This window comes from Centropristis striata, chromosome 12 (genome assembly GCF_030273125.1).
Source record: "Centropristis striata isolate RG_2023a ecotype Rhode Island chromosome 12, C.striata_1.0, whole genome shotgun sequence".
NCBI classification, from domain to species: Eukaryota; Metazoa; Chordata; class Actinopteri; order Perciformes; family Serranidae; genus Centropristis; species Centropristis striata.
In genome coordinates this window covers 3,795,267-3,819,089 of record NC_081528.1, presented here as the reverse complement: position 1 = coordinate 3,819,089, position 23,823 = coordinate 3,795,267, and the positions used below count along the sequence as shown (strand labels likewise).

General features: G+C 38.3%; 1 protein-coding gene across 2 annotated transcripts in view; it reads right to left on the bottom strand.

Annotated features, from left to right (window-relative positions):
* uvssa (UV-stimulated scaffold protein A) overlaps window positions 1–23,064 on the bottom strand; it is a 42,492-nt gene extending 19,428 nt beyond the window's left edge. Inside the window, exons 1-9 of one of the 2 annotated variants that reach the window (XM_059345503.1) lie at window positions 22,908–23,064; window positions 21,482–21,609; window positions 20,951–21,104; window positions 20,068–20,244; window positions 19,060–19,180; window positions 18,435–18,947; window positions 18,025–18,134; window positions 17,483–17,614; window positions 186–306 (exon numbers count right to left, since the gene is read on the bottom strand). In XM_059345503.1, the coding sequence (XP_059201486.1) occupies window positions 186–306; window positions 17,483–17,614; window positions 18,025–18,134; window positions 18,435–18,947; window positions 19,060–19,180; window positions 20,068–20,244; window positions 20,951–21,104; window positions 21,482–21,591 (1,438 nt within the window). In that variant the 5' untranslated portion in view covers window positions 21,592–21,609; window positions 22,908–23,064. The remainder of the gene's footprint in view (window positions 1–185; window positions 307–17,482; window positions 17,615–18,024; window positions 18,135–18,434; window positions 18,948–19,059; window positions 19,181–20,067; window positions 20,245–20,950; window positions 21,105–21,481; window positions 21,610–22,907) is intronic. The other variant, XM_059345504.1, reaches the window with a different exon arrangement.
* Window positions 23,065–23,823: the final 759 nt, after the last annotated feature.

The following is a 23,823-nucleotide window of genomic DNA, read 5'->3' as shown; positions in this document are numbered from 1 at the left end:
GGCTCTTTGAAGTGTGTCCGTGTGTGAGTGTGTGTGGGTTTGTTTGTAGAGTGTGTGTGTGGATCTGAACAGATTAGGGCCCAACAGCAGCTCTTCTTTTGTAGCTTAACCTCACTATTTGTGCACGTGTCTGGAGGTTTTAGGTGCGCACGTGTGTGTGTGTGTTTGTGAAGCTGGACTCCTACCATACTCGGCTCGTAGATGCTCAGGAATGTGCGGCTCATATCCTTCTTTCTCTGGAACCTCGTCGAAATCATCATCATCTTCATCGTCATCATCTTCCTCTCCGTCTGAAGAAGCTTTCATCTGAGAACGAGTAGTTAGGTTGTGTTAATATCACATTTTAAACACCCACACACACTGTTATGGCTGTGCATATTTCTAATGCTTTTTATAGTTTTATAAGTATTGTGTGCAATGACGAAAAAAAAGAAATAAAATAAAATTGACCCTGAGAGGTAAGATAAATACCTTTTACACAATATGGCAGCAATTTTTGGACTATTATACTAAATATAATCCCATGAAAAATGAACAACTGTAAATTTTAGAACACTTGACATGCTCCAAGTTGTATTATGACTATTTAAATCTCTTTCTTTTATTTGTAAACCTTATTATTGTTATTGTTGTTTTGGTATTTGATTTGACTCCACCTGGGCTTTTGTTTGTTTGTTGTTGTTTTTTTTAATTGCTTTTATTTTTCTACTATCATTCTGTTCTTTCGTGTTGATTTGAAGCATAAATTAACATGCATCATCTTTATTTTTGTATGTGAACGAAAGGAAAAAAAAACAATAAAGAGAAGTTAGAAAAAAAAAAAAAATGGTATGTGTTTTGACAAACTCTTCATCCTTCCCCTGCTGTGTGTGTGTGTTGAGCATATCCCACTCTGGTGAGACTACAAACATGTGTGTGTGTGTGTGTGTGTGTGTGTGTGTACAGGACATAAACCAGAGGGCAAAGCAGCTTGGCAGTCTGATGGACAGATAAGAAAGAACAGGGAGCTAGTTACTGGAGTTCTGTGTACGTGTACGTGTGTGTGTGTATGTGTGTGTGTGTGTGTGTGTGTGTGTGTGTGTGTGTGTGTGTGTGTGTGTGTGTGTGTGTCAAGGTTAGAATAGTTTTTGGATTTTTCATTAGTTTTAGTTTTAATTTCGTCGTGAATTTTTGTTTTCAAATTCAAATTGGCTGTTATTGCCATATAACTGACAAGAAAATACTTTATAAATGCTGCATAAATTAAAGATTTTACCATTAAATATTACAGTATATTTCTGTTAGAGATATGGTGTTTAGTAAAAATACTGTTTTGGCTGATTTTTTTCATTTTTTACTGTACTAAAATTTTGTACTGTACTGTACTGTACTATAAATAAAAGTTTTTTCCATCAAGAGAAGCGTTGTTTTGCCATATAATCGACAAGAAAATACTTTATAAATGAAAACGCATTTTTAAAAAAAAGATTTTACCATTAAATATTACAGTATATTTCTGTTAGAGATATGGTGTTTAGTACATTTAACAGTTAGAAAAAGTATTTTTACAAAAAAACTAATGCAAAAATGATGGCTTGTATATATATTACAGTATATTTTTTGCTACTAACACGGTGCCAGTGTATTTTACAGTGGAGCAATGTATTTTTAAAAAATTTTAAATTTAAAAAAAAAATACTGTTTTGGCTGATATATACATTTATACAGACATTTTTTACAGTGCAGTCTGTTTTGTAAGATTAATATCAAACAAGTTTTATACATCTTTACATTATTTGAGAATAAGAAAAATAAAGAATATCAACAACCTTATTCTACAAGCTAAAATCTGCACAAATATGAGCTAAAAACTGAAATATACTGAACGCAACGTACTGTTTATCCCTCATTCCTTTACTCTCCTCCTCAGGGTTGTGTGATCTCTGCAGCTTAGGGGAGCAAGGGATGACAAAGATCGTGTGTGTGTGTGTGTGTGTGTGTGTGTGTGTGTGTGATGAGCTGCTATCAGCGCTAAGCAGAATTTATGGTTTTTAATTTCCTGGTGAGGTTGTTAGCCATTGGCTGGGCTACAATGCAGAACACAACACTTCATACACACAGGGGTCATTTCCATAACACAAATGTGTGTGTGTGTGTGTGTGTGTGTGTGTCTGCTATGTCTTTAACAGCTGAGGACACAGACACACACTCCAGTCTAACAGTGATTAGCGTTATAAGGAGCAGTAAAACCTAACGTTAAACTAACCCCTTATTCCCAAAGGCCTCTTTTTCATTAGTGTGTAATAATGGAGTGTGTGTGTGTGTGCGTGTGTGTGTGTGAGTGAGAGAGAGAGCGATATAAAGGCTGCTGTGTTACTGCTGATAAAGCCCATTAGAATGTTTAAATTAGTTTACAAATGATGAGTCCTTAGATGATTACTAAAGCGCACACACACACACACACACACACACACACACACACACACACACACACACACACAGGATCAGACAGTGTCAGTTAAGCGTGTCACAACCCTGAACACACCTCTTAATCCAGCACACAGAGACCAATTAAAACACTTCATATTACAATACTCACTATTCAGTTAACCAGCAACTAAACAATTAAAGGCTAATTAGTTGGTGGTTAATGCAGCAACAGAGAGTGAGACGAGCTGGGTGGTCTGAGAGGAGCCGGGTTAGGCCTCAGTCAGGAAATAGATATGAAAGCAACATCTAATATTAAACATACAAGAAGAAGATGGCAATGAGTGAAGTGAATTCTATTGAAAATGAATACTTTTTTTATATTAAGGTCTCAAACCTGTTACACTGGATTTAATCCTCGTCTGGCTTTGTAATTTATAATTAATTTAAATGCATTGTGGAAAAGGACTTAACCATCACAACTTATCTGAGAGACAGATACCGAGACGTTTGTAATATTGGCTTGAATGCTTGTTAGCAGCAGAAATCTGTAGTGGACTCATTGCCTACTTGCTGTTTAATTGGACAGAACTGTTAATTTATAGTTCAATAAATTGATCAGGTACAAATTACAAAAATGCACTACTTTTTTTTGTAATTTTGTGTCTTTTTTTTGGTAATTTTGTGTCTTTTTTTTGGTAATTTTGTGTCTTTTTTAAACATTTTTTTGTCTTTTTTAGTAATTTTGTGTATTTTTTCCCATTTGGTGTCTTTTTTGGGTAATTTTCTGTCTTTTTTAAATAATTTTCTGTCTTTTTTTAATAATTTAGTGTCTTTTTTGGTAATTATGTGTATTTTTTGGTCATTTTGTGTCTTTTTTGGTAATTTTGTGTCTATTTTTTTGTAATTTTGTTTCTGTTTTTGGTCATTTTGATACTGCCTCCAGCAGCCCCCAGGTAATTTGAGAGTTTGAGACCCCTGGACTAGAGGATCAAAACATCAACGGGCCGATATATCGGTCCGATATTTGCGTCTTTTACTTGTATCAGCATCGGCCAATATGTGCGTGTGTTTGCTGATTAATTAATGCATTGAGCAGCCTTGAGGTGAAAAAAATAGATGCTACCATAACTGAGATGATTGCCACAGACAATCAACAAATTGCGGTTGTTTCTGATGTTAGACCTAACAGTCTAACAATGGCTTCACCTTCAGTGCTGAAAAAAGTTTAAATCAATAATTGGATCAAATCGTTCACCTTAAAGTCTAATGTTTAATCAAACTGGATTTGGAGAATTGTGACTCCCATGAGATTGGTGAAAATGACTCAAAGGTATTCATTTCAGAGAGGCTGTAACACATATTCCATACTTAATATGCCTCTACTTCCACTAATTCCTCCGCTTTAAACATAAAAAGTAATTCCCACTGTGTATGTGAAATGCAATGCTGCAGAAAACAAAAGGTAGAGAGGTAAAACCCTGCTGCCTCTGATACAAACAGAGCTGTTATTACTATAAATGATCCTTTTAATCTCAGGAGGGATGCTGCAGAGCCGGGGCCGCCCTCAACTGTGAGATACTGAGACTTGATTTTATTTATTTCCCAGAGAAAAGCTGAGAGAATGCTGTTAAACAGAAGTGTAACATTTTAAACACCAAAGCAAACTTTCTCCATTACTCCACTCCTCCGCTGCACTTATTCATCCTCCCAGCACAATGGATCCACACGTACACACACACATACACACAGATATAGTCTCTATAGGTTTTGTGCTTGTCTACTTTAATCCCGGCTGGTTTATTCTGCTCTGATCAATGACCTAAGACTAAGAAGTGATCACCCAGCTGGAGGAAAATCCTGCCCTAACATCATCCCTTTTCCCCCTCTTTCTGCCTCTTTGTCTCTAATTCACCTTAATTTAATCCTGATAGCATCGAGTGCTGTCCGCCCGCCTGGCAGAGCTGTAAGTCTCACAGTAGAATTAGCTTTCCTCCAGAAACATTTTGCTGACGGGGAGCGCGGCTAAAATATGGCCTCCATTCCCCCACATGGCTGCATAGGGGGGCTGCTTTGCATTTTAACAGAGCTTTGGTTTATTCTCGGGGACACACACGAGGAGAAAATCACACAGAGTTCCCCACGGGAGATAAAAAGCGCTTCTTTAACTGAAACTGGAGATTTAGCAGACAAATTAGAAGTGATGGTGAGAGTAAAGCAGGGCCATGTGTCACTGTAATAGGAAAAAAGACAAAACAAATATTGCTAACTTTAACATTAAAAAACAGGCCCAGATGGAAATAAAAATAGTTGGGGAACAGAGGAGAATAAATAAAAAAGTTGTTTAAGTAAAGCTGGGCTATGTGTTACTGTAATGGCAATGTTTACTCCCAGATAAAAATAAAGCAGCTTCCTAAAGGGAAAATAGGCAGGAAAGAAAAATAAGTAGTTCTTTAACAACTAAATGAAGGAGAGGTCTGGTGGAAGTGGTGACTAAAAGTAAGGGCCATACGTACTACAGCTGCAACCAACCAGCACGGAAAAACCTTTTTTCAATGATCAGACGAGACCAATGTCTGTAGAAGTTCAGAAACTAAAGAGATACCTCAGTTATTGTCTCTTCAGTGAAGCCATAAGAGTCTCAACTTTCCAGTGATATCCAATTTATGAAACCCAAAGACTGTTTAGGGACCCCAGCACAAACACATTTTATTGAATGACAAAAAATGTATGATTTTTGCCTTAAACTGCAAGGTATTGTCATAAAGTTGGCATGTATATAAAGAGGAGACTCGTGGGTCCCCATAGAGCCCAGATATCATGTGGGGAGAGGTCAAGAAACTGATTTGGAAATTGGCATGCTAGTTTTACCAACGCTACGAAATAGCCAAGGAAAGAAAAATAAGTAGTTATTCGACAACTAAATGAAGAGGTCTGGTGGAAGTGGTTACTAAGTAAGGGCAATACGTTACAGCTGCAACCAACACGTATATCATTTACATTGTAAACTTGTACCGATAAAATGTGATAAAATAGTGTCCAAAGATACAACCTACCATACAACTGTGTAAAACATCAAATCAAACAGAATGCATTAAAGTTTATTAAAGACTGCTGTAATGCGTATCTGTATATGTGGAAGTTCAAGTGTGTAAGCCTTTGTCCAGTGTCTATCAGTCCACAGCATTGGGAGCAATTTGGGGTTCAGTGTCTTGCCCAAGGGTACTTCAACAAGGATCCCACTGTCAGGGATCAAACCACCGACCTTCCAGTCAGTGGGTGACCACTCTACCAACCGAGGGTAGCCACAAAACTTCAAAGACAAAAAGTAACAGAGATTTAAGTGGAAGAACTTGACTGGCCTGCACAGAACCAGGACCTCAACCCCATCCAACATCGTTGGGATTAATAGGAACCAGATTACCCAATCTATATGGGTTCCACATATGGTGGAACCTGGAACCAGCAGAGTGGTGCAGCAGCAAAGTAACAGCCATGGTTTGTGTTCCTGTAACGTTGTAGTTTCCACATCCAATACATGTCCAGCAGAGACAGACTGACAGCTGAGTGTGAACAGGATCTGAACTAAAGTCTGCTGCTGTTCCACAGGTGTCCTGCTTATTCAGCTTCTGTAGCACCTCACCCTCTCCCCTCCCCCCTCCTCCCCCTTAAATAAGACTCTTATCCTTTATAAAAATGATGTGAGGGCGCCGCCTCGGACAACTGCTCCCCTGACTTCATTTGTCTCTTGGCAAGTTTGATGGCGCTGCGTTTAAAAACCCATTCAATCTTATAAACCAAAAATTAAATGTAGTCGACTGTGATGGGCACTCAGTGCATCTGCTATTTATATGCTAATGTACACTCAGCCTGCCAAGGTCTGGCAAATTATTACTGCACAGCCATAAGTCAGGTGTATGGCAGAGAGGGGAGGGGGCAGGTTAACCATCACACAGTGAGAGGAGGAGGAGGAGGAGGAGGAGGAGGAGAGGAAGGCAGAGGGAGAAGGGAGGACGGAGGAGAGGAGAACACGAGGAGGTGAAAAAGCCTGAAGAGATGTCTCCATTGTCTCCCCTGACAAGTTAATATAGCTCCCCACCTGGCACACACACACACACACACACACACACACACACACACACACACACACACACTCAGTGACTAGATGATTTCATTCTACATTTAAGGCTGAAATGGAAATGTCTTTTGGGAATACGATGTCTCTAATGCCGTCATTATCGCAAGACATTTCCCTTAAGAGAGAGCAAGTGACAAACAGTTAGCTTAATGAACACATTATACACAAATGCATTTATAAACACACAGTCATCTTCCACAGAATATTACACATAAATCTCACACACACACACACACACACACACACAGATTTGAGAAGCGTAACAGGAGACTGTGGACGGAATAAGATGATATTGTGCCATTTAAACAGAGGACAGGTTTCCTGCAGGACCCACTAAAAGATTATTTAAGAAGCATTGGTTGGGGTCAAAGGTCAATGTAAAACTTGGTGGCCAGAGGTAGATGATGATGGGGTAAGGGAGACCTGCCAACACTGCATTCTTAGTGGATCTCAAACGATAAGTGACAAAAGCCAAAGGCTAGGACATAGACTGTATATAAAGGAGGACAACATGACCAACAAGATCTTAAACCTAAAGGACGGAATAGGTCGTCCGTCAAAACCACCCAAAATACCCCTGTAAGAGTGTTTTGCTGGTACAGAGCACAGTGTTTCTAAAAACAGTACACACGTCGTAATAAGTGGTCGACCAATACAAGTTTTTTAATGCCGATACCGATTATTTTGACATCAGTTTTAACCGATCCCTGATATGTGCTGCCGATTTTTTTAGGCCGATTCTTGAAGCCGATATTGCCTTTTCTCCCTCCAGTTACATGATAAAAATGACAAAATGATAACAAATGTTACACAAGTCTCAATTTAAACAAAAAAAAAAAATATTCTGCTCGATCTTCGTTTGCTTTTTGTATGTTGTTCTAGGCCTGGAGGTGGTGGCGCCTCAGATGATCCACATATTTGATGTGTTTTTCTTTTTTCCAGTATCAGCAGCAGCTCACTAGAGAATGACAGATGTTGTACCAAGCCTTGCCTGCTGTTGGCTCAGTGAAATGGGCTGATTGATCGGAGAACACACGCACGTATCGGCCGATGCCGATACAAGTGAAAAACACAAATATCGGCCCGATATATCGGTCGACCTCTAGTCGTAATACATACATGTAAGGTTCACTCAAAAAAAGGTTTCAGTTTCGGCTACAAAACCACTGACCTAGGTTTAGGACAAAAAAAGTTCCTTAAAAAATACAGTTTAAACAGTAAATACATACGAACGTCACTGAGGCGAAGGGGACATTATACTATTGTGTGTGGCAATACTGTATGATAAAATATTTTTGGGAAAAGAGGTTAAAAAGGCAAGAGAAAAAAATGATTTCAAAAAGCATTTCAATGGATCCTGTACTTTTTGTCTTAGGCCTTTACCCAAAGGTCACAAATACAACAAAAGTAAACAGATGTTTTGCATCTGTTCTGTTTGTTTGTAATATTATGTGTATTTGCATAAAGCTACAGCTAGGATAGGTATTGGCAACTTGCTAACAAATGTTTTATGTCGCACTAGTTGATGCTATGTTCTTGTGTCTATAAAAATGACTAATTTCTATAGAAAAAAGTGCACTCCTATTAAATGCAGGTAAGATTTGTCTATTGAAGCAGTCAGGACTGATCTGGACCAACATCCAATAAGGACTGGGACTTATACACACTTTAAGTTCCTTAGTTGTTTACTTACAAATCAATCTGTGGCTGTTTTCATCACTACCTCTGTGGCATTATTTTCTTATATTTGTCCTGCTGAAGGAAGTCCACTGCCACTGATTGATTTCAACATATTTACAAACTAATTAGGCCTAAAGCTTCCAGTGGAGTCCGACCCATTCAAGGCTTGATTTGCCACAACATCCCACATCTCTATTACCACCTTGCACTCCTGTTTATTACTACCCAGAAAGGATCCCATGGGATCCCACGCTAATGAGAAAAAAGCTTTCCACTCCCCTCGCTCTCGCTCCATAGCTTCTTCTATCCGCCGCTTTACCCCATTATACTCCTCCAGCCCCCCAAACACACACACATAGACGCACCCTTTGTCTCTGGGGAGCAGTCAGCTTATATGATGTATAGGGTGACATCTTTATTTCACTAACCTAGGCTGGCAGGTCTATTAGCCAGCCCAGAGCTTCCCAAACCTTTCCCTGTCAACGAGCTTATTCTCAGCTGTCGACTTCAGTTCCCCCTCCCGGCCTGTCTCAATCTGTGATCAAAACAGTCATTATTATACATTCTCGCCTTCTGCCAAAGTGGAATTACACCGTGCTATTCTTCATTTTACTGAGGAGCTCTGAAAGCTCTGAGAGGATGCCTGGGATGTTCAGAGAAGGTCCAGGGACCCTTCATAGACCCCTAGGGGGGGTTTGTGTGGTGCAGTAGCCCAGTTTGGTCCTGTGGTCAGTGATATGAGGCTGGGCTGGTCCACAGATCCCTAAGATAAGCAGCAATCAACCCCCAACACACACCCAGGGAGTCCCAGTGGATCCATCAGTTCCAATTTGAAAACCATCTCCTTTCACTTTATCAGAGAGGCCTGATGGAAAGAGACTGTGTCCACTATGATTGACTCAATTTGACTCCAACAGCAGAAACACTGCACTCCATCCACTTATATGAGCCACATGATGACACACGGTCTCAATTTAAAATCACAATATCTCTATTTGATATTCTCTTAAGTCAACCTGTCCTAGGTGGTTCACTTCACACATACATGCAAATTTTGACTCATTGACATCAAGGTTTGTCAGCAGTCACATCAGTTATCTTTGCACCTACAGTCACGGTAAAAAAAAAATAGATGGTTTTCTTGATAATAACCAAGATCATTATTAAGAAAACCATGGAAAATGTCTAGATATCAGCTCTTAAATTAAACTCTTATCAGCTATTTTTGTTATCATTATATTTGTTCAAACTATAACTTTTAGTTGTACCAGGCATTAAAATGGACAATAAACTAAAGAAAACAAGGGTGTTATAATATTTTTTTCCATGACTGTACATGTAGATGTAATGATTTTTATGTCATGATTTTGTTAGAATTTAATTCATGTCCACAGACTTTAGAAAATGCTCTGCAATCTTGCATGTTTTCGTCATGTAATAAAAATCAGCAGTAGAACTCACTGCATAGAACTCACTGCATGGTACTCACTGCATGACACTCACTGCAAAGAACTCACTGCATAGAACTCACTGCATAGAACTCACTGCATGGAACTCACTGCACGGAACTCACTGCAAAGAACTCACTGCATAGAAGTCACTACATGGAACTTACTGCATAGAACTCACTACATGGAACTCGCTGCACGGAACTCACTGCATAGAACTCACTGCACGGAACTCACTACATGGAACTCACTGCACGGAACTCACTGCATGGAACTCACTGCACGGAACTCACTGCAAAGAACTCACTGCATAGAAGTCACTACATGGAACTCACTGCACGGAACTCACTACATGGGAACTCACTGCACGGAACTCACTGCACGGAACTCACTGCACGGAACTCACTGCACGGAACTCACTGCATGGAACTCACTGCACGGAACTCACTGCACGGAACTCACTGCATAGAACTCACTGTACAGAATTCACTGGATGAATCCAGTGGATAGAACTCACTGGGGTCATTTTTATCTAGCCTAGCATGACTAGGCAAATATAACTCATAGGGAAAACACGGTGTTTTCTAACGACAGTAGGCGTGTTTCCACTGAGTACTTTCTGGGTACTTTTTGGAAAGTGAGCTGAGTGTTTTGGCTCCGCCCACTAGTTAGTTCCCCTCTGCCTCTGTTCTCATACAGGTACTTTTGTAGCGACGCGGCAAGCCAATTTAGTGACTTTGTCTCTATAATTAGCGACTATTCAGACCCCTCTAGAGACTCTTCTTCAAAAACGCGACTAGCGACAAATCTAGTGACTTTTTCTGGTGTTATTGGAGACTCGTTCTAAACCTCTTCTAAACGAGTAGCAGGCCTCGTCCCAAAGCACTCACAAACTGCCCAGTCCTCCTGCAGCAGTCTCTCCCAGCTGCAGTCAGAGCAGAAGATGTTAACCCCTCAGCATCCAGTCTGCAATGTGTAAAGTCGCCGTCTCAACCAAATCCAGTCAGTGCCGACTAGCTAGCCGTTATCTGAGCCGCTAACCGGTGAAGTTGGGCAGATCCTTTCCCAAGCCACACCCATAGCAGCTCAGTAGAGGGAAAAGTACCTAATGGAAACACGCCTAATGACAAAGAAGTTATTCCACATGGATTGCTCACATCTGGTCAATCCCTGACCAGCTTAATAATATCAGCACTATGCACTCTTGACCCACAGGATCAGGCAATCCATATATTCATTCATTTATTTGTTTGTCTGGAAAGGTTATGGTGGGCCTGCAGCAGAAGATTTTCATATTTTTTTTCTTATTGATAAGACACAATGCATCAAGCAACTAACACAAGGGGGTGCACAACTAATTTTCTTAGGTGCATTAAACATTAAGTCTCCAAATGAAGGTAACGTATAATGAGGAGGTATAGTGAAATAAGGTTAAAGAGAGCAAGACAAAAACATATTACTGGTGTACAAGTGAGGGAATGAGACACAGTCAGAGAATGAATGTACAAATGAAAAGGAGGGAGCGTTGGAGGAGAGAAATAGAGGGATAGTCTTTCTTTGTTTATCTCCAGTGAGAAACAGGCGGCCACATCCATTGTGCAGTGATAAGATGGGTTATCAGCAGTAAACAAGGCCTGGGTCTGTATGAATGGAGCCCGGAGTGACTGAATACACTCTTAAAAACAGATATGTTCAAATAAGTCTGCATGTCTTATCCTTTCCTAAACACAAGCCCATGTTTTCAGTTTGAAGCACTCAACGGATGCATATGGGATTCTGCTGGTCATAGTTCATACTGAAAACTCCCTTTGAACACATTCAGTCTTCTAAGAAGAGCAGGAGAAAGCTGCCTGTTTTCTTATCCTGTGAAAAGTGTTATTACAGAAACACTTTTCTTAAGATACAAAATCGTTTCACTAGGTCGGTGGAGTTTGTGTCAAGAATTCTGCCATGGAAGAGCTTTTACTAGTGATGTGCCAATGAAGCCTCATAAACCATTTGCTTTATTTTCTGAGCCCACTAGATGGCACCCTTGGTTCATTGAAAAGGGCTCTAGCAATGGTAATCAAGTGTGTTTTCAGCCCTTTGTTCAATAGAGAGCTCCATCTAGTGGAGTCAGAAAATAAAGAAAATGGTTCATGAGGCTTCACTGGCACATCACTACTGATTGGGTCCAGATTCGGCTCAAAAGATTCAAACATGTTTGACTGAGTGCGAGGTTGGATCGGTCGGTTTCTCTCACACATTAACAGATGTCCCTTGGAACCTGGTCTCACAGGAATCCGTGAAATAGCCACGCATTCGCTTAACTCAAAATCCGTGGAATAGCCACGGGATCACTCAAATTTCCGTGAAACTGACACGGATTTCGCTACAATGCAAGTTAATGACAGTCATATCCCGTGGCTATTCCATGGATATTTGTTCCTATTGGTTTGTTCCAAGTCACGTGACTTTCAAGGTCCCGGCGGTCAGAACAAAAAACATGGCGGACAGTTCTCTCATTTTTAGTGAAAAAAAACAACATTTTGACTTAGTTTCTGCATAAAAATGGATTTTGATCACATTTCTAGCGAGAAATATATGTTTTATTTTCCAAATATTCACTCAGTGAATGTACATAATCACTTTGTATGTTGGAATAGCCACGGGATATGACTGTCATTAACTTGCATTGTAGCGAAATCTGTGTCAGTTTCACGGAAATTTGAGTGATTCCGTGGCTATTTCACGGATTCCTGTGAGACCATGTTGGTCCCCAACTAGTGCAGACTGGTGAAGACTTTGCCAAACTGTGAATCGTGGATAAAATCTGGCAAAAAATCTTGTAGTGTGTCCTCAGCTTTACGAGACATTGTTGAAGCACACATGAGGTGACCCCAGACACTAAGGGTCAGTGGATCAATGCGACATAGAAAGTGATAGAACTCCACCAACAACACAATAAAGTCTGTGTCTAAAGTCTGATACTTTAGTTACTTGTTTTAATTTACTTTTGAATTTTAATACAGGTAGAGGCCCTGTAGAAGACCTTTTGGCCCTTCCTTTTGTTGTTATCTCTTTATCCTTGTCTTTTGTCTTATTATTTGTGCAAAATAAAAAAAACTTCAAACTTCAAACTTGCTTCGAGGAAGTGTCAGCTCTTTCTCTCACATGTTCTGTCCAATAGAAGAAGGACGGTGTCAACAGCGTGAATGAAAAATGCAACAATGGTGCAACTTCACCACTGAATCGCACCACTGAGTCCACTGGACTTGATATGTGAGAGTGACCTTAAACAGCAGGGGTTTGGCTGGTAATGAGCAGCTGTGGGACCACATGGCCCTATTCTAAATTATTTTATTTGTTAGTGCAAAGATGCTTTCCTTCAACTTAATGTTACCAAAACTAAAGATGTATTGTTTTTAAGTCTTTTATACACCTAGACTGCAACCAAATTGCCCAAGTTGGGACAACTTGTAGGATGTAAGCACCATGGAGCCAGAACACAAACATCACTAACAGCTGTGGGTCAGATCAGCCACTAGATGGCGTCATTTAAAGAACTGAAACTGCATCACAGTGACCTCATCCAAATTAAGAAAGAAAAGTTCTGTTGACTGCTAGACTGGATTTTACTAAATAAACATGTCGACATGAGCAGCTTGTGCTCATGCTGCATGTTAGCTTTGTGAAATTCTGCCAACACCAAACATTCAAATATTCAGAGACGATGCACTGGGAAAAAAAGGGCCTTGTGCATTTCTATTTTCACTAGTCTTCATGTAGATGCTTCTTCCCTCGACCCTCCCTCTGTCTCATTCTCTCATTCAATAAACAAGCCTCTCTATCTGCCTCCATAACACTCCTCTTCTCTCTGCAGCCCGGCCCGTTATGGGAGAGACTATATTGAGAGGCCCGTTGAGAGAGAAACCAATCGTGTGGTGTGTCAGCGGCCCGATAGAGAAGGACCCAGTAATGGAAGGCCTTTTAAGGCTAAAAAGGAAAAGCTAATTATGATAAAGGGGCTGTAAGTTGTGTGGTTATCGCAGTGCTGGGCCTGCTGGTGCAGCAGACTGGTCCCTGACAGTGATAACCAGGCAGAGCGAGACGGCCGGCGCTCTGTCACTGTCACTCTGCCGCTCTGTTCAGCTAAAGATGGATTCACACGCTACAACTTTTATGCCTTTTTTTCCTCTCAAACGCATAAAGCAGTTTGCATTCATTGGTCCTTTAACCCTTTGATGCACAACATGGGTCCAAAATGACCCTCATTCATTCCCCATGTTATTTAATGTTTGCTGTGTGTTTCTGTGCTCTATCTTTTGATATCAACTTATTTTATGATTTAATGTTCCAAGTATTCTTTAAATATCTTGTTTTTGATAGCAACAGATCATTATTTCAATTTTGCCTCTCATACTTTATGAAGAAAAAAAGGTTTTGTGTTATTACATAGCTAACTAGTTGGCTAAATAGCTTGCTAAGCTGACTACTTAGCCAAGAAGTTAGCTAAGTAGTTAGCTTAGCAAGCTATCTAGCTAAATACTTAGCCAAGAAGTTAGCTAAGTAGTTAGCTTAGCAAGCTACTTAGCTGAATACTTAGCCAAGTAGTTAGCTTAGCAAGCTACTTAGCTAACTACTTAACCAAGAAGTTAGCTAAGTAGTTAGCTTAGTAAGCTACTTAGCTAAAAACTGGATATGGGTCATTATTGACCCATGTTGTGAATTAGAAGGGTAGTGATACAAAAAGGGATTTTATTTTTTAAAAATCATATAAAAATGACATGACATAAAATTAGGATGTATGATGATCAAAAACAAACTAATTGAGCAAAACCTGGAATACTGAATGATGATAATTTTTTGCAAAGATATAGAACATACAAACTTAGTCGGGTCACTTTAGACCCATGTTGTGCATCAAAGGGTTAAACCTGAAACTGCAGCTGCTGTCCATTTCTCTTGGATTTTATTCTTTTTTTCTATCTCTAAGCCCTGCAAGTGTGTTATATAACAAGAAAAAAGTTGCAAATTTACTAGATTAAAGTTGCAAATCTGCGCGAAAAAAATCGCAGATTTACGAGAAAAAAGTGGGGAAAAAAGCAACCTTTTTCTCCCAGATTCACCACTTTAAATCTCATAAATCTGTGACTTTCTTCTTGTAGATTTGCCACTTTAATCTCATAAACTTTTTTCTCAAAATATGACCCCCCTCCCTCTGGTCCGTATGTTTTTTTACACATTCTGGCAGTATGTAATATCCTCCAATATTCTCTAGGGTTAAAATTTGGAATTTGCAAGTATTTCAATGAGTGTCCTATTAAGGGTTAAACCCTCTCAATTAGTGTGAGACGGCCACACCGGTCTGCTTAGCTCCGGCCTCCATTTTGGGGCCGGCTCCAACAGAAGGAGGACGATGCTAAGCTCGATATAGAGGCAGCCAGATAGACATATCAGCTGTCAAGCCATGGGGCACATTAGTGCTGGTGAAGGGAATGAATGGCTACATCTTCCCCCTTGCTCCCCAATTTCTTCTCTCTGTCTCTGATGCATTATGCATTATGGCTCTGCTTCGCTATCTCACCTCTCCCAAATGTCTTTACTATTAATATTTCCATCCTCCCGCTCTCTGTCTCCATCATGATACTCCCCTCTGGGAGCCCAGAAACACAGGGAGGAATAGAGACGTTTGAAGAGACACCATGCAAATAATACACAACAACAACAATAGTGGGATGAGTCTGTATAAAAAGAGACAAATTAACCCTGTGGAGTGTCCAAAAGCTCCAAATAATCCAGACTTGTTGCCTCCATCAGACTAGAAAACAAAGCAGCGTGGAGCCCTACTGTAAATTTACCTCTAAAGTTCTGGCTGTAAACTCCATGAGGCCAGTTTCAGTTTGATGATGATATACCAAGTAAAACTGGAGACAAGCTCAAATAGATTTAGTATCAAATGATAGAACTGGATGGAACCCTCTTATATGTTAGATTTGACACCTTTGGTCACATTTAAAACATTTAAAATTCTTTATTGAGCATGATAGTGTTTTGAAAGTTAAAAAAAGACTCAAAATGACATTTTATGTTGGACTAAAGGACTAAAAAAGACACAAAATGACCAAAAAAAGACACAAAATGAGAAGACAGAATGACCAAAAAAACCCCACAGAAGTCACAAAATGACAAAAAAAGACACAAAATTAACAAAAAAGACACAAAATGACTAAAAAAAGACACAAAAAGACAAAGAATGACCAAAGAAGACACAAAAAGACACAAAATGACTAAAAAAGACACAAAATTAACAAAAAAGACACATAAAGATAGCCTGGGTATACTAACATAAAGACACAAAATGACCAAAAAAGACACAAGATGACTAAAAAATTACACAAAAAAAACACAAAATGACCTAAACAAGACAAAATGACTAAAAAAAAAGACAAAATAACTAAAAAAGACACAACAACAGACACAAATGACCAAAAAACACACAAAAAGACATGAAAAAGATTTTAAAAATGGACAAAATAGCCCTATAAGACTCCATAGAGTTAACTTAACTAGTTAACTAGCTTAAACACTTAATATTGCTGAAATAGGAATAAGAGATTCAGAGAGTTCAATAAGGTCTTAAGAGAAGTTCACTGTGAGATTCCAGTTCAAAGGGACTGGTCTGACTGCTCTGACTGGTTCCACACGCAGCCAGCAAGACGCTGCTATTCCTTTACCAGCCACTAGATGGTACAAAAGAACACTAGAGCCACACTGGGACTCATGTCGGGTTCCCAGTCAAACCCACTCTTGTATAGATTTTTTTTTACAATATACAGTCATGGAAAAAAATATTAGACCAACCTATTTCTTCAATTTCTTGTTCATTTTAATGCCTGGTACAACTAAATGTACATTTGTTTCTATATCTAAGAATTATTGTGGTGCAGGGTTACTTCCTTGAGGCTGAAAATCATCTTATATTACATCTATATCATCAGAAATGATAAGTTGGAGCACAGAGGTTGTGTTATCAGACAGAGTTACCAACAACATCACTGTACAGCGTACACTGATGTTGTTATCCTACTTGATTTGCTGTAGGATGCTGCCACCTGGTGGCCGTGCTCTATAACAGCACATTCTGAATAAATGTATAGAGCTAAATCATCAGCTTGGCACTTGTCTTGTAAAAATAAACAGCGTCAGTGCTTGAAAGTGTTTCTTTTTCCTGAACCATTAACCTTGACTGGTTTCGTTTCTGACTGCTGGTTGTATCTAATACAAAAACTATAAGTTTACCTTTTATTTGACTTATTTTTAAATTACTTAACTGTTTAAGACAGTCAGCAGAGGATTATAATGATTTTATTCACCCATCTGAACCTGAAACCCCACAAAATAAAAAACAATCATCAAAAGTTAAAAAAAAATATTTATATAAAACAAAAAATATAGTCAGGTTTTCAAATTTCCTACAGTCCTTAAATTAATTAATTAAAGAAATTCAACTCTTTTTTATGATTTATAGCATTATAGCTGCTGTTATGCCACACAAAAGACATTATTTTTGTGCAAAAGACAGTTCTCCCGTCTTCTAGCAAGTTTTCAGTTTTCAAAGCAGTGCAGGATTTACATGTTGCAGTGAAAACACGAAGGCCACAGTGAGTAAAATAAAAGTGACAGGAACACGAGATACTCTGAACCTACTTGAAGCTACAGTTGTTGCTGCTGTAGACATTTCTATATGTTTTGTCAGTGAGATAAAGGACTGAAGTACCAGTCAGAATGTATTATTATTATTATTATTATTATATGTATTATTACTCACCACTCTACGGACTCTTCTGGTCTTGTAGTCGATGTGAAGCTCTTTGTGTTTCTGCAGAGCAGCTTCTAAAGAATTCTTCAGATCCATCGCTCTCCTCAACAGCTGCTCGTTAGCACCGGACTTTGTGAACACCTACACACACACACACACACACACACACACACACATATACACACAGTACAGACAGACAAACACGAACAAAAGGTAAGATAACTTGTTGCTGAGACAGTTGGACAGATCCGTGCTTTTCTCAAGAAATAAGAGAAGACAGAAGAAAAACAAAAAGAAGAGTTTAGACCTTGCAGATGGTTTGTATCCAAGCATTTATTAGCACAATATAACTGGATGGTTTCTAAAGTCTGGCAGCAGTAGTAGCACCTAGTGGGTTGTCTCCACATCTTGTATAAATAAACACTAATTAAAACAAGCAAACTCACTCTAAAAACTCATTAAAACCAACTGAATTTGAAAACAAAAAATCACAACGAAATTAAAACTAAAACTAATGAAAAATCCTAAATTATTATAACCTTGGTTCTCACCTGAAGCCAGCTCTGCACAGCTGGGAGGTGTTTGGTTGTTATCAGTTTATGGAGGTCTATCACCGTGGAAACCACTGCCTCATTATCCTCCGTCTCCTTCACATGAAGACCTGTTAAAGAGAGAGAGACGAGGTCAAAATGTCACTGATCCAGTGAGCTCACAATGAACTATTTCACTCCTACTAAATAATCCCACAATACAGACAACGTATACACTTCTTAACCCTTTGATGCATATAAACATATAAACACCTTCTAATAAACAACATGGGTCCAAAATGACTCCCATTCATTTCCCATGTTATTTCATGCTGGCTGAGTGTTTGAATATCTTTTGAATATTTCATAATTAGATATCAGTGGTGGCAGCGTCAGATTGTTTCTAATACAAACATTTCCCTCAGACCCACCAGGAGAGAGGTTCAGGTCCAGGTTGTAGGAGTGAGAGATGAGTCCAGAGCTCCGGATGAACGACTCTGACTCCTCTTCTTCACTACTTCCCTCCTCCTCTTCCTCCTCCTCATCTCCCTCAGACTCTCCCTTCTTTTCTTCCCCCTCGTCTTCTTCTTTTGCTTTCTTCTCCTCCTGCTCATTCCCATCCTCTCCTCTCTCCTTCTTCTCCCTTTTCTTTGTCTTCTCCTCTTTGTCATCCTTTTCAATCTTTTCCTCCTGGTTGCTTTCCTTCTCCTTCCTGCTCTCCTCCTTCTCTTGCTCCACTCCTTCTCTCCTGTCGTCCCTCAGGTCTTTGCTGCAGCAGGGTTCTTCATCATCAGCTGACGGATCGGTGGCTGGTTCTGGTTCTGGTTGGGGGTCTGGAGATCTGCTGTTGGGGGTCCTGACGTCTGTGAGTTCAAACTCGGGGAATAGCAGACTCATGCAGGACTCCATCTCTGTCAGCGTCGCCTCCATCTCCTCGATCGACTCTGATAAAGACACAAATCTCAAACTGTCACACAAAAAACCTTTATGCTGGACTTAACACTGAATTAAAATTGTTATTATTATTGTTATGATGATGTTGTGGTGTTTATTTACCCTCCATGTCTCTGGTGGCGGCCTCCACTCTCTCCCTGTAGATCCTCTCCATCTTCCTCTGTCGGTCCTCCTCCCTCCTCCTCTCTGTGACTGTTCTGGCCTGAGCGTCCTGGAAGTCCACCTGAAACACAAACACGTTGTTAACAAATCAGCTTTATATCACCTGGTGCAGGCGTCGGCAACCTTTACTAACTAAAGAGCCATTGTTGGCCAAAAAAAGAGAAAAATATCATAATGGAATACCTGATTTTGGGAGAAAAATTTGTAGATTTATGAAAAAAAAGTGGAAAATCTATGAGAAAAAAGTAGCAGATTTATGAGAAAAAAAGTCAGAAAAACTGTTAAATCGCAATGTATTGTATCTCAATACTCACCATATCGCAGAATGCTTAAATTTCCATGTAGAGGTGTGAGAACAGATATGTATGTTTTGGTCTGAAGCAAGGTTATTATAGTTTTGGATTTTTTTCATTAGTTTTAGTTTTCATTTCGTTGTCAATTTTTGGAAAATGCTTAGTTTCAGTTTAGTTTTTATTAGTTTTAGCGTTAGTTTTAGTGTTAGTTTTAGTTTTTTTGTAATGGGGAATTTGTTGGGTGCCAGATTAAAAAAGTCACAATAAATGTTTCCTTTATTTCCTTTGTCTGATCCATCTCAGCCCCAATAAGTTTATTAAGTCATAAAACCAGATAGATGAAATAGATTTCATATCAACCAAAAAGGTTTACGTATGAAAAAAGTTGACAAAGACGAAAACGAAGGACATTTTCACTATAATTTTAGTTTGTCTTGTAACCACAAAATACATTTTCAGTTAGTTATCGTTTCTTTAAAAACTCTAGTTTTTATTTTTATTTCAGTTAACGAAAAATGTTTTTTCAATTCTAGTTTTTGTTATTTCGTTAGTTTTCGTTAACTATAACAACGTTGGTCTGAAGTAGAGTTAACAGCTGTTTACAAGAGTAAACAGTATTAAACAGTATTTGTGGCCTTTGATAGTGATTTCTCACCTTCTTGACCTGTTTGAGGAAGTGGTAGCCCAGCGCTAACTTCTTATATGCCGTCCCGTAGCTGCTCTGCCAGGACTGGACCGTCTGGATGGCCAGAGACCTCAGTTTCCTAGCAACCTGCTGAGGAGGAGGGAGGGGCTGCTCCGAGTCCGTCTCCACTGTCAGCTCCAAGAACTCCTGCAGGAGGAGGAGAGAGAGGAAAACACGACACTCCTAAAGATATACATGCAGAAGTTACCTACTCTCCCAAAATACATGCATACAATATAGTATTTAGTAAGGTTATTATAGTTTATGAAAACTAGAATTAAAAAAAAATTTTTGTTAACTGAAATAAGAATAAAAACAAGTTTTAAAAAATATATATATTTTGTGGTTACAAAACTAACTAAAACTAACTAAAATTATAGTGAGAATGTCCTTCGTTTTCGTCTTTGTCAACTTTTTTCATACGTAAACCTTTTTGGTTGATATGAAATCTATTTCATCTATCTGGTTTTATGACTTAATAAACTTATTGGGGCTGAGATGGATCAGACAAAGGAAATAAAGGAAACATTTATTGTGACTTTCTTGAATCTGGACCCAACAAATACCCCATTACAAAAAAAAATAAACTAAAACTAAGCATTTTCCAGAAAATTAAAACTAATTAAAACTAGCAAACTCACTCTAAAAAACTCATTAAAACTAACTGAATCTGAAACCAAAATTGACAACGAAATTAAAACTAAAACTAATGAAAAATCCAAAGCTATTATAACCTTGGTATTTAAGTAATCAAGATTCAATTAAGATTTTATTTAACGCTTGTGTCTCACCAGGGATATGTTTACCACTAGCATTGGGTTAAATAAAACTTCATGTGGTATTATTTCTGTACCTGGAAGTTGTCGACCAGCAGCGTTCTGAAGTGGTGAGATCTGGTGAAGAGCTCGCTGGCGATCTGGAAGGCGGAGAGTCGGACCTCAGCGTGATCGTGGTTGAGCTGAGTCATCACTGAGCTGTAGACGTGGGCGATGCAGTCATCAGACGCTCTGGGAGGAATGATAGACACACAGAGTTAACAGTTATTGTTTTATCCTATAACTTTACCATGACTGTCTCAAACGGGTTTCCATCGGCTAAAATATTTCTGCATGAAAAGACAATAAGTCCAAATTCTCTGATTTCAGCTTCTTCAATGTGAATATTTCTGGTTTCTTTGTTCCTTTATGACAATAAACTGAATATCTCTTTGTTTTGTGGACAAAATAAGAGATTTGAGGACGTCATCTTGTGGTTTGGGAAACACTGATTGATATTTTTGAACACTTTATTGACCAAACAACTAATCGATTAAACGTTTACATAATCGACAGATTAATCGATAATTAAAATAATCGTTAGTTGCAGCCCTACATTATAGACATACTTGCAGATCTTCTTGATTTCCTTCATCTTGTTCTCGTTGAGCTGTTGCTGTCCTGACGTGGTCAGCTCCTCCACCAGCTCCGACAGCCGGTCCCTCTGAGACAGCTCCATCACTGGTCACTCACCCACCTGAGAACAAGATATACTGATAAACCAGCTCTCCAGAAAAAAACATTTCACAAGACATAAGGCAAAAAAATATCTAAACGTCCACAAAACCGATGGTAGAAAGTACATTTACTCAATTACTGTACTTAAGTATCATTTTTAGGTGTTTATACTTTGAGTATTACCATTTAATGTAATTTTATACTTCTACTTCACTACATTTTGAGGCAAATATTATACGTTTTAATCCACTAGCATTTAGCTGACAGCTTTAGTTACTTTTCAGCTCGAGATTTAACATAAAAAACATGATCAATATAAAGTGATTTGACATTTTTTAATTAAACCTCATAACAGTATATTAAGTAGTATAAATGAGCCCTATGCGGACAACCATTTATCAATTAACATTACTTCAAGCTAACTATTTCAACAGTTTTTATCTATTACTTTTAGATACATGTTAACCATTTATCCACTATTTTATGCTAATTAATTGTACTGCTAAGTCAATACTTTATTCATAGTCCTTACAAGTGGTGGAATGTAACTAAGTACATATTCTCAAGTACTGTACTTAAGTACAATTTTGTGGTACTTATACTTTACTTGAGTATTTCAATTTATGTAACTTTTTACTTCTACTCCACTACATTTAGCTGACAGCTTTATTTATTTTTCAGGTCTAGATTTAACATAAAAAAATGATACATTTAAAGTGATTAGACATTTTTTAATGAAACCTCACAGTATATTTAGTAGTTATAATGAGTCTCATCTTTAAGTTAAAACGCTGCTTACATAAATGCATCAATAATAATAATCCAACAATATACTTGGAATATATAAAACAATCTGAGTGGGTCCATTCTGCATAACAAGTACTTTTACTTTTGATACTTTAGGTACATTTTGACGCTGACACTTTTGTACTTAATATGAATACCGGACTTTTTTCTTGCAGTGGAGTAATTTTACAGTATTTTTTACAGGGTATTAGTACTTTTACTTAAGTAAAGGCTCTGAATACTTCTTCCACCACAGCACAAAACTGAAAAAGTGAGATGTGAATCCTGGTAAAAGTGTACGAAAGAGAGCAATTTAAAATGATACACAAGTGTTTTTATCTCAAGAACAAAAAGTTAAAATGATAGAATTATTAGTTTAATAAATACCTAGGACTACTGAGGTGTTATGACGCTTAAATGTGACTTATTTAAAGTGAAGGCTGCTTTGTAAAATCATTTATTGCCCTCTGCTAACGTTAGCTGCTACTATGCTAACAAATGTAAACAAAGCGTGTCTCTTTAAACACTCACCGGCAGACCGTTTGGTTTATTAAATAACGTCTCTGAAGATCAGTAGTTTATCTTATCTGTCAGCTCCGAGACACCAAATCAACAAGTATTTCTTTCATGACTAAATATATGAAATATCCGCTCGCTGTCGAGCTCAGTTTACACATTAACAGCCTTTCATGGTTACGTGAGGCTTGAATAGAATAATAACAGCCTTACTTCCGGTTGTTGTTTGTACTACCGGTTCGACTTTTCAGAATAAAAGCATCGATAAGGCCACACACCAGCCAATGTAAAACCAACAGTGGTGGAAGAAATATTCAGATCCTTTACTTAACTCTTTGGAGTTTGGGGCTATTCTGTTGGTTTTTGACTCCTTTTCATTCTGCCTGTATATGCAACTTAAATAATGATTGCCATGCCATGCTGGTATCATCTTTTTCAGCACAACCTCACCTATATGACCCGATTATTATTTTTTAATTTTTGACTTACTGGATCAACATTTTGAACACAAAAAAACACAAAAAAAACCGTAAAAAAAACACAATTAAATTACAAAAAAACACATAAAAACACACAAAGACAAACAGAAATCACACAAAAAAAATTGCAAAAAACACACAAAAAAATACAAAAAATACAGAAAACACACGAAAACACAAAAAAAATACACAAAAACGCACAAAAAATTGCAAAAAACACAGAAATAATTATTAAAAAAACACAAAAAAACATTAATCACAAAATATTGCATTAAAAATGCATTGAAATGCTGAATGCACAATGCAAAATTCGAAAAAAAATCTCTGCAAAAACTTGTTACACTTGGTCAAGGTGGTTTTAACCTTTGCTAAAAAAGCGTTGATGTGCTAAAAAAAACAAGATAGATTTTGATGCATTTTTAGTTTTTTGAGTTGTGTCAGATTTAAGATGT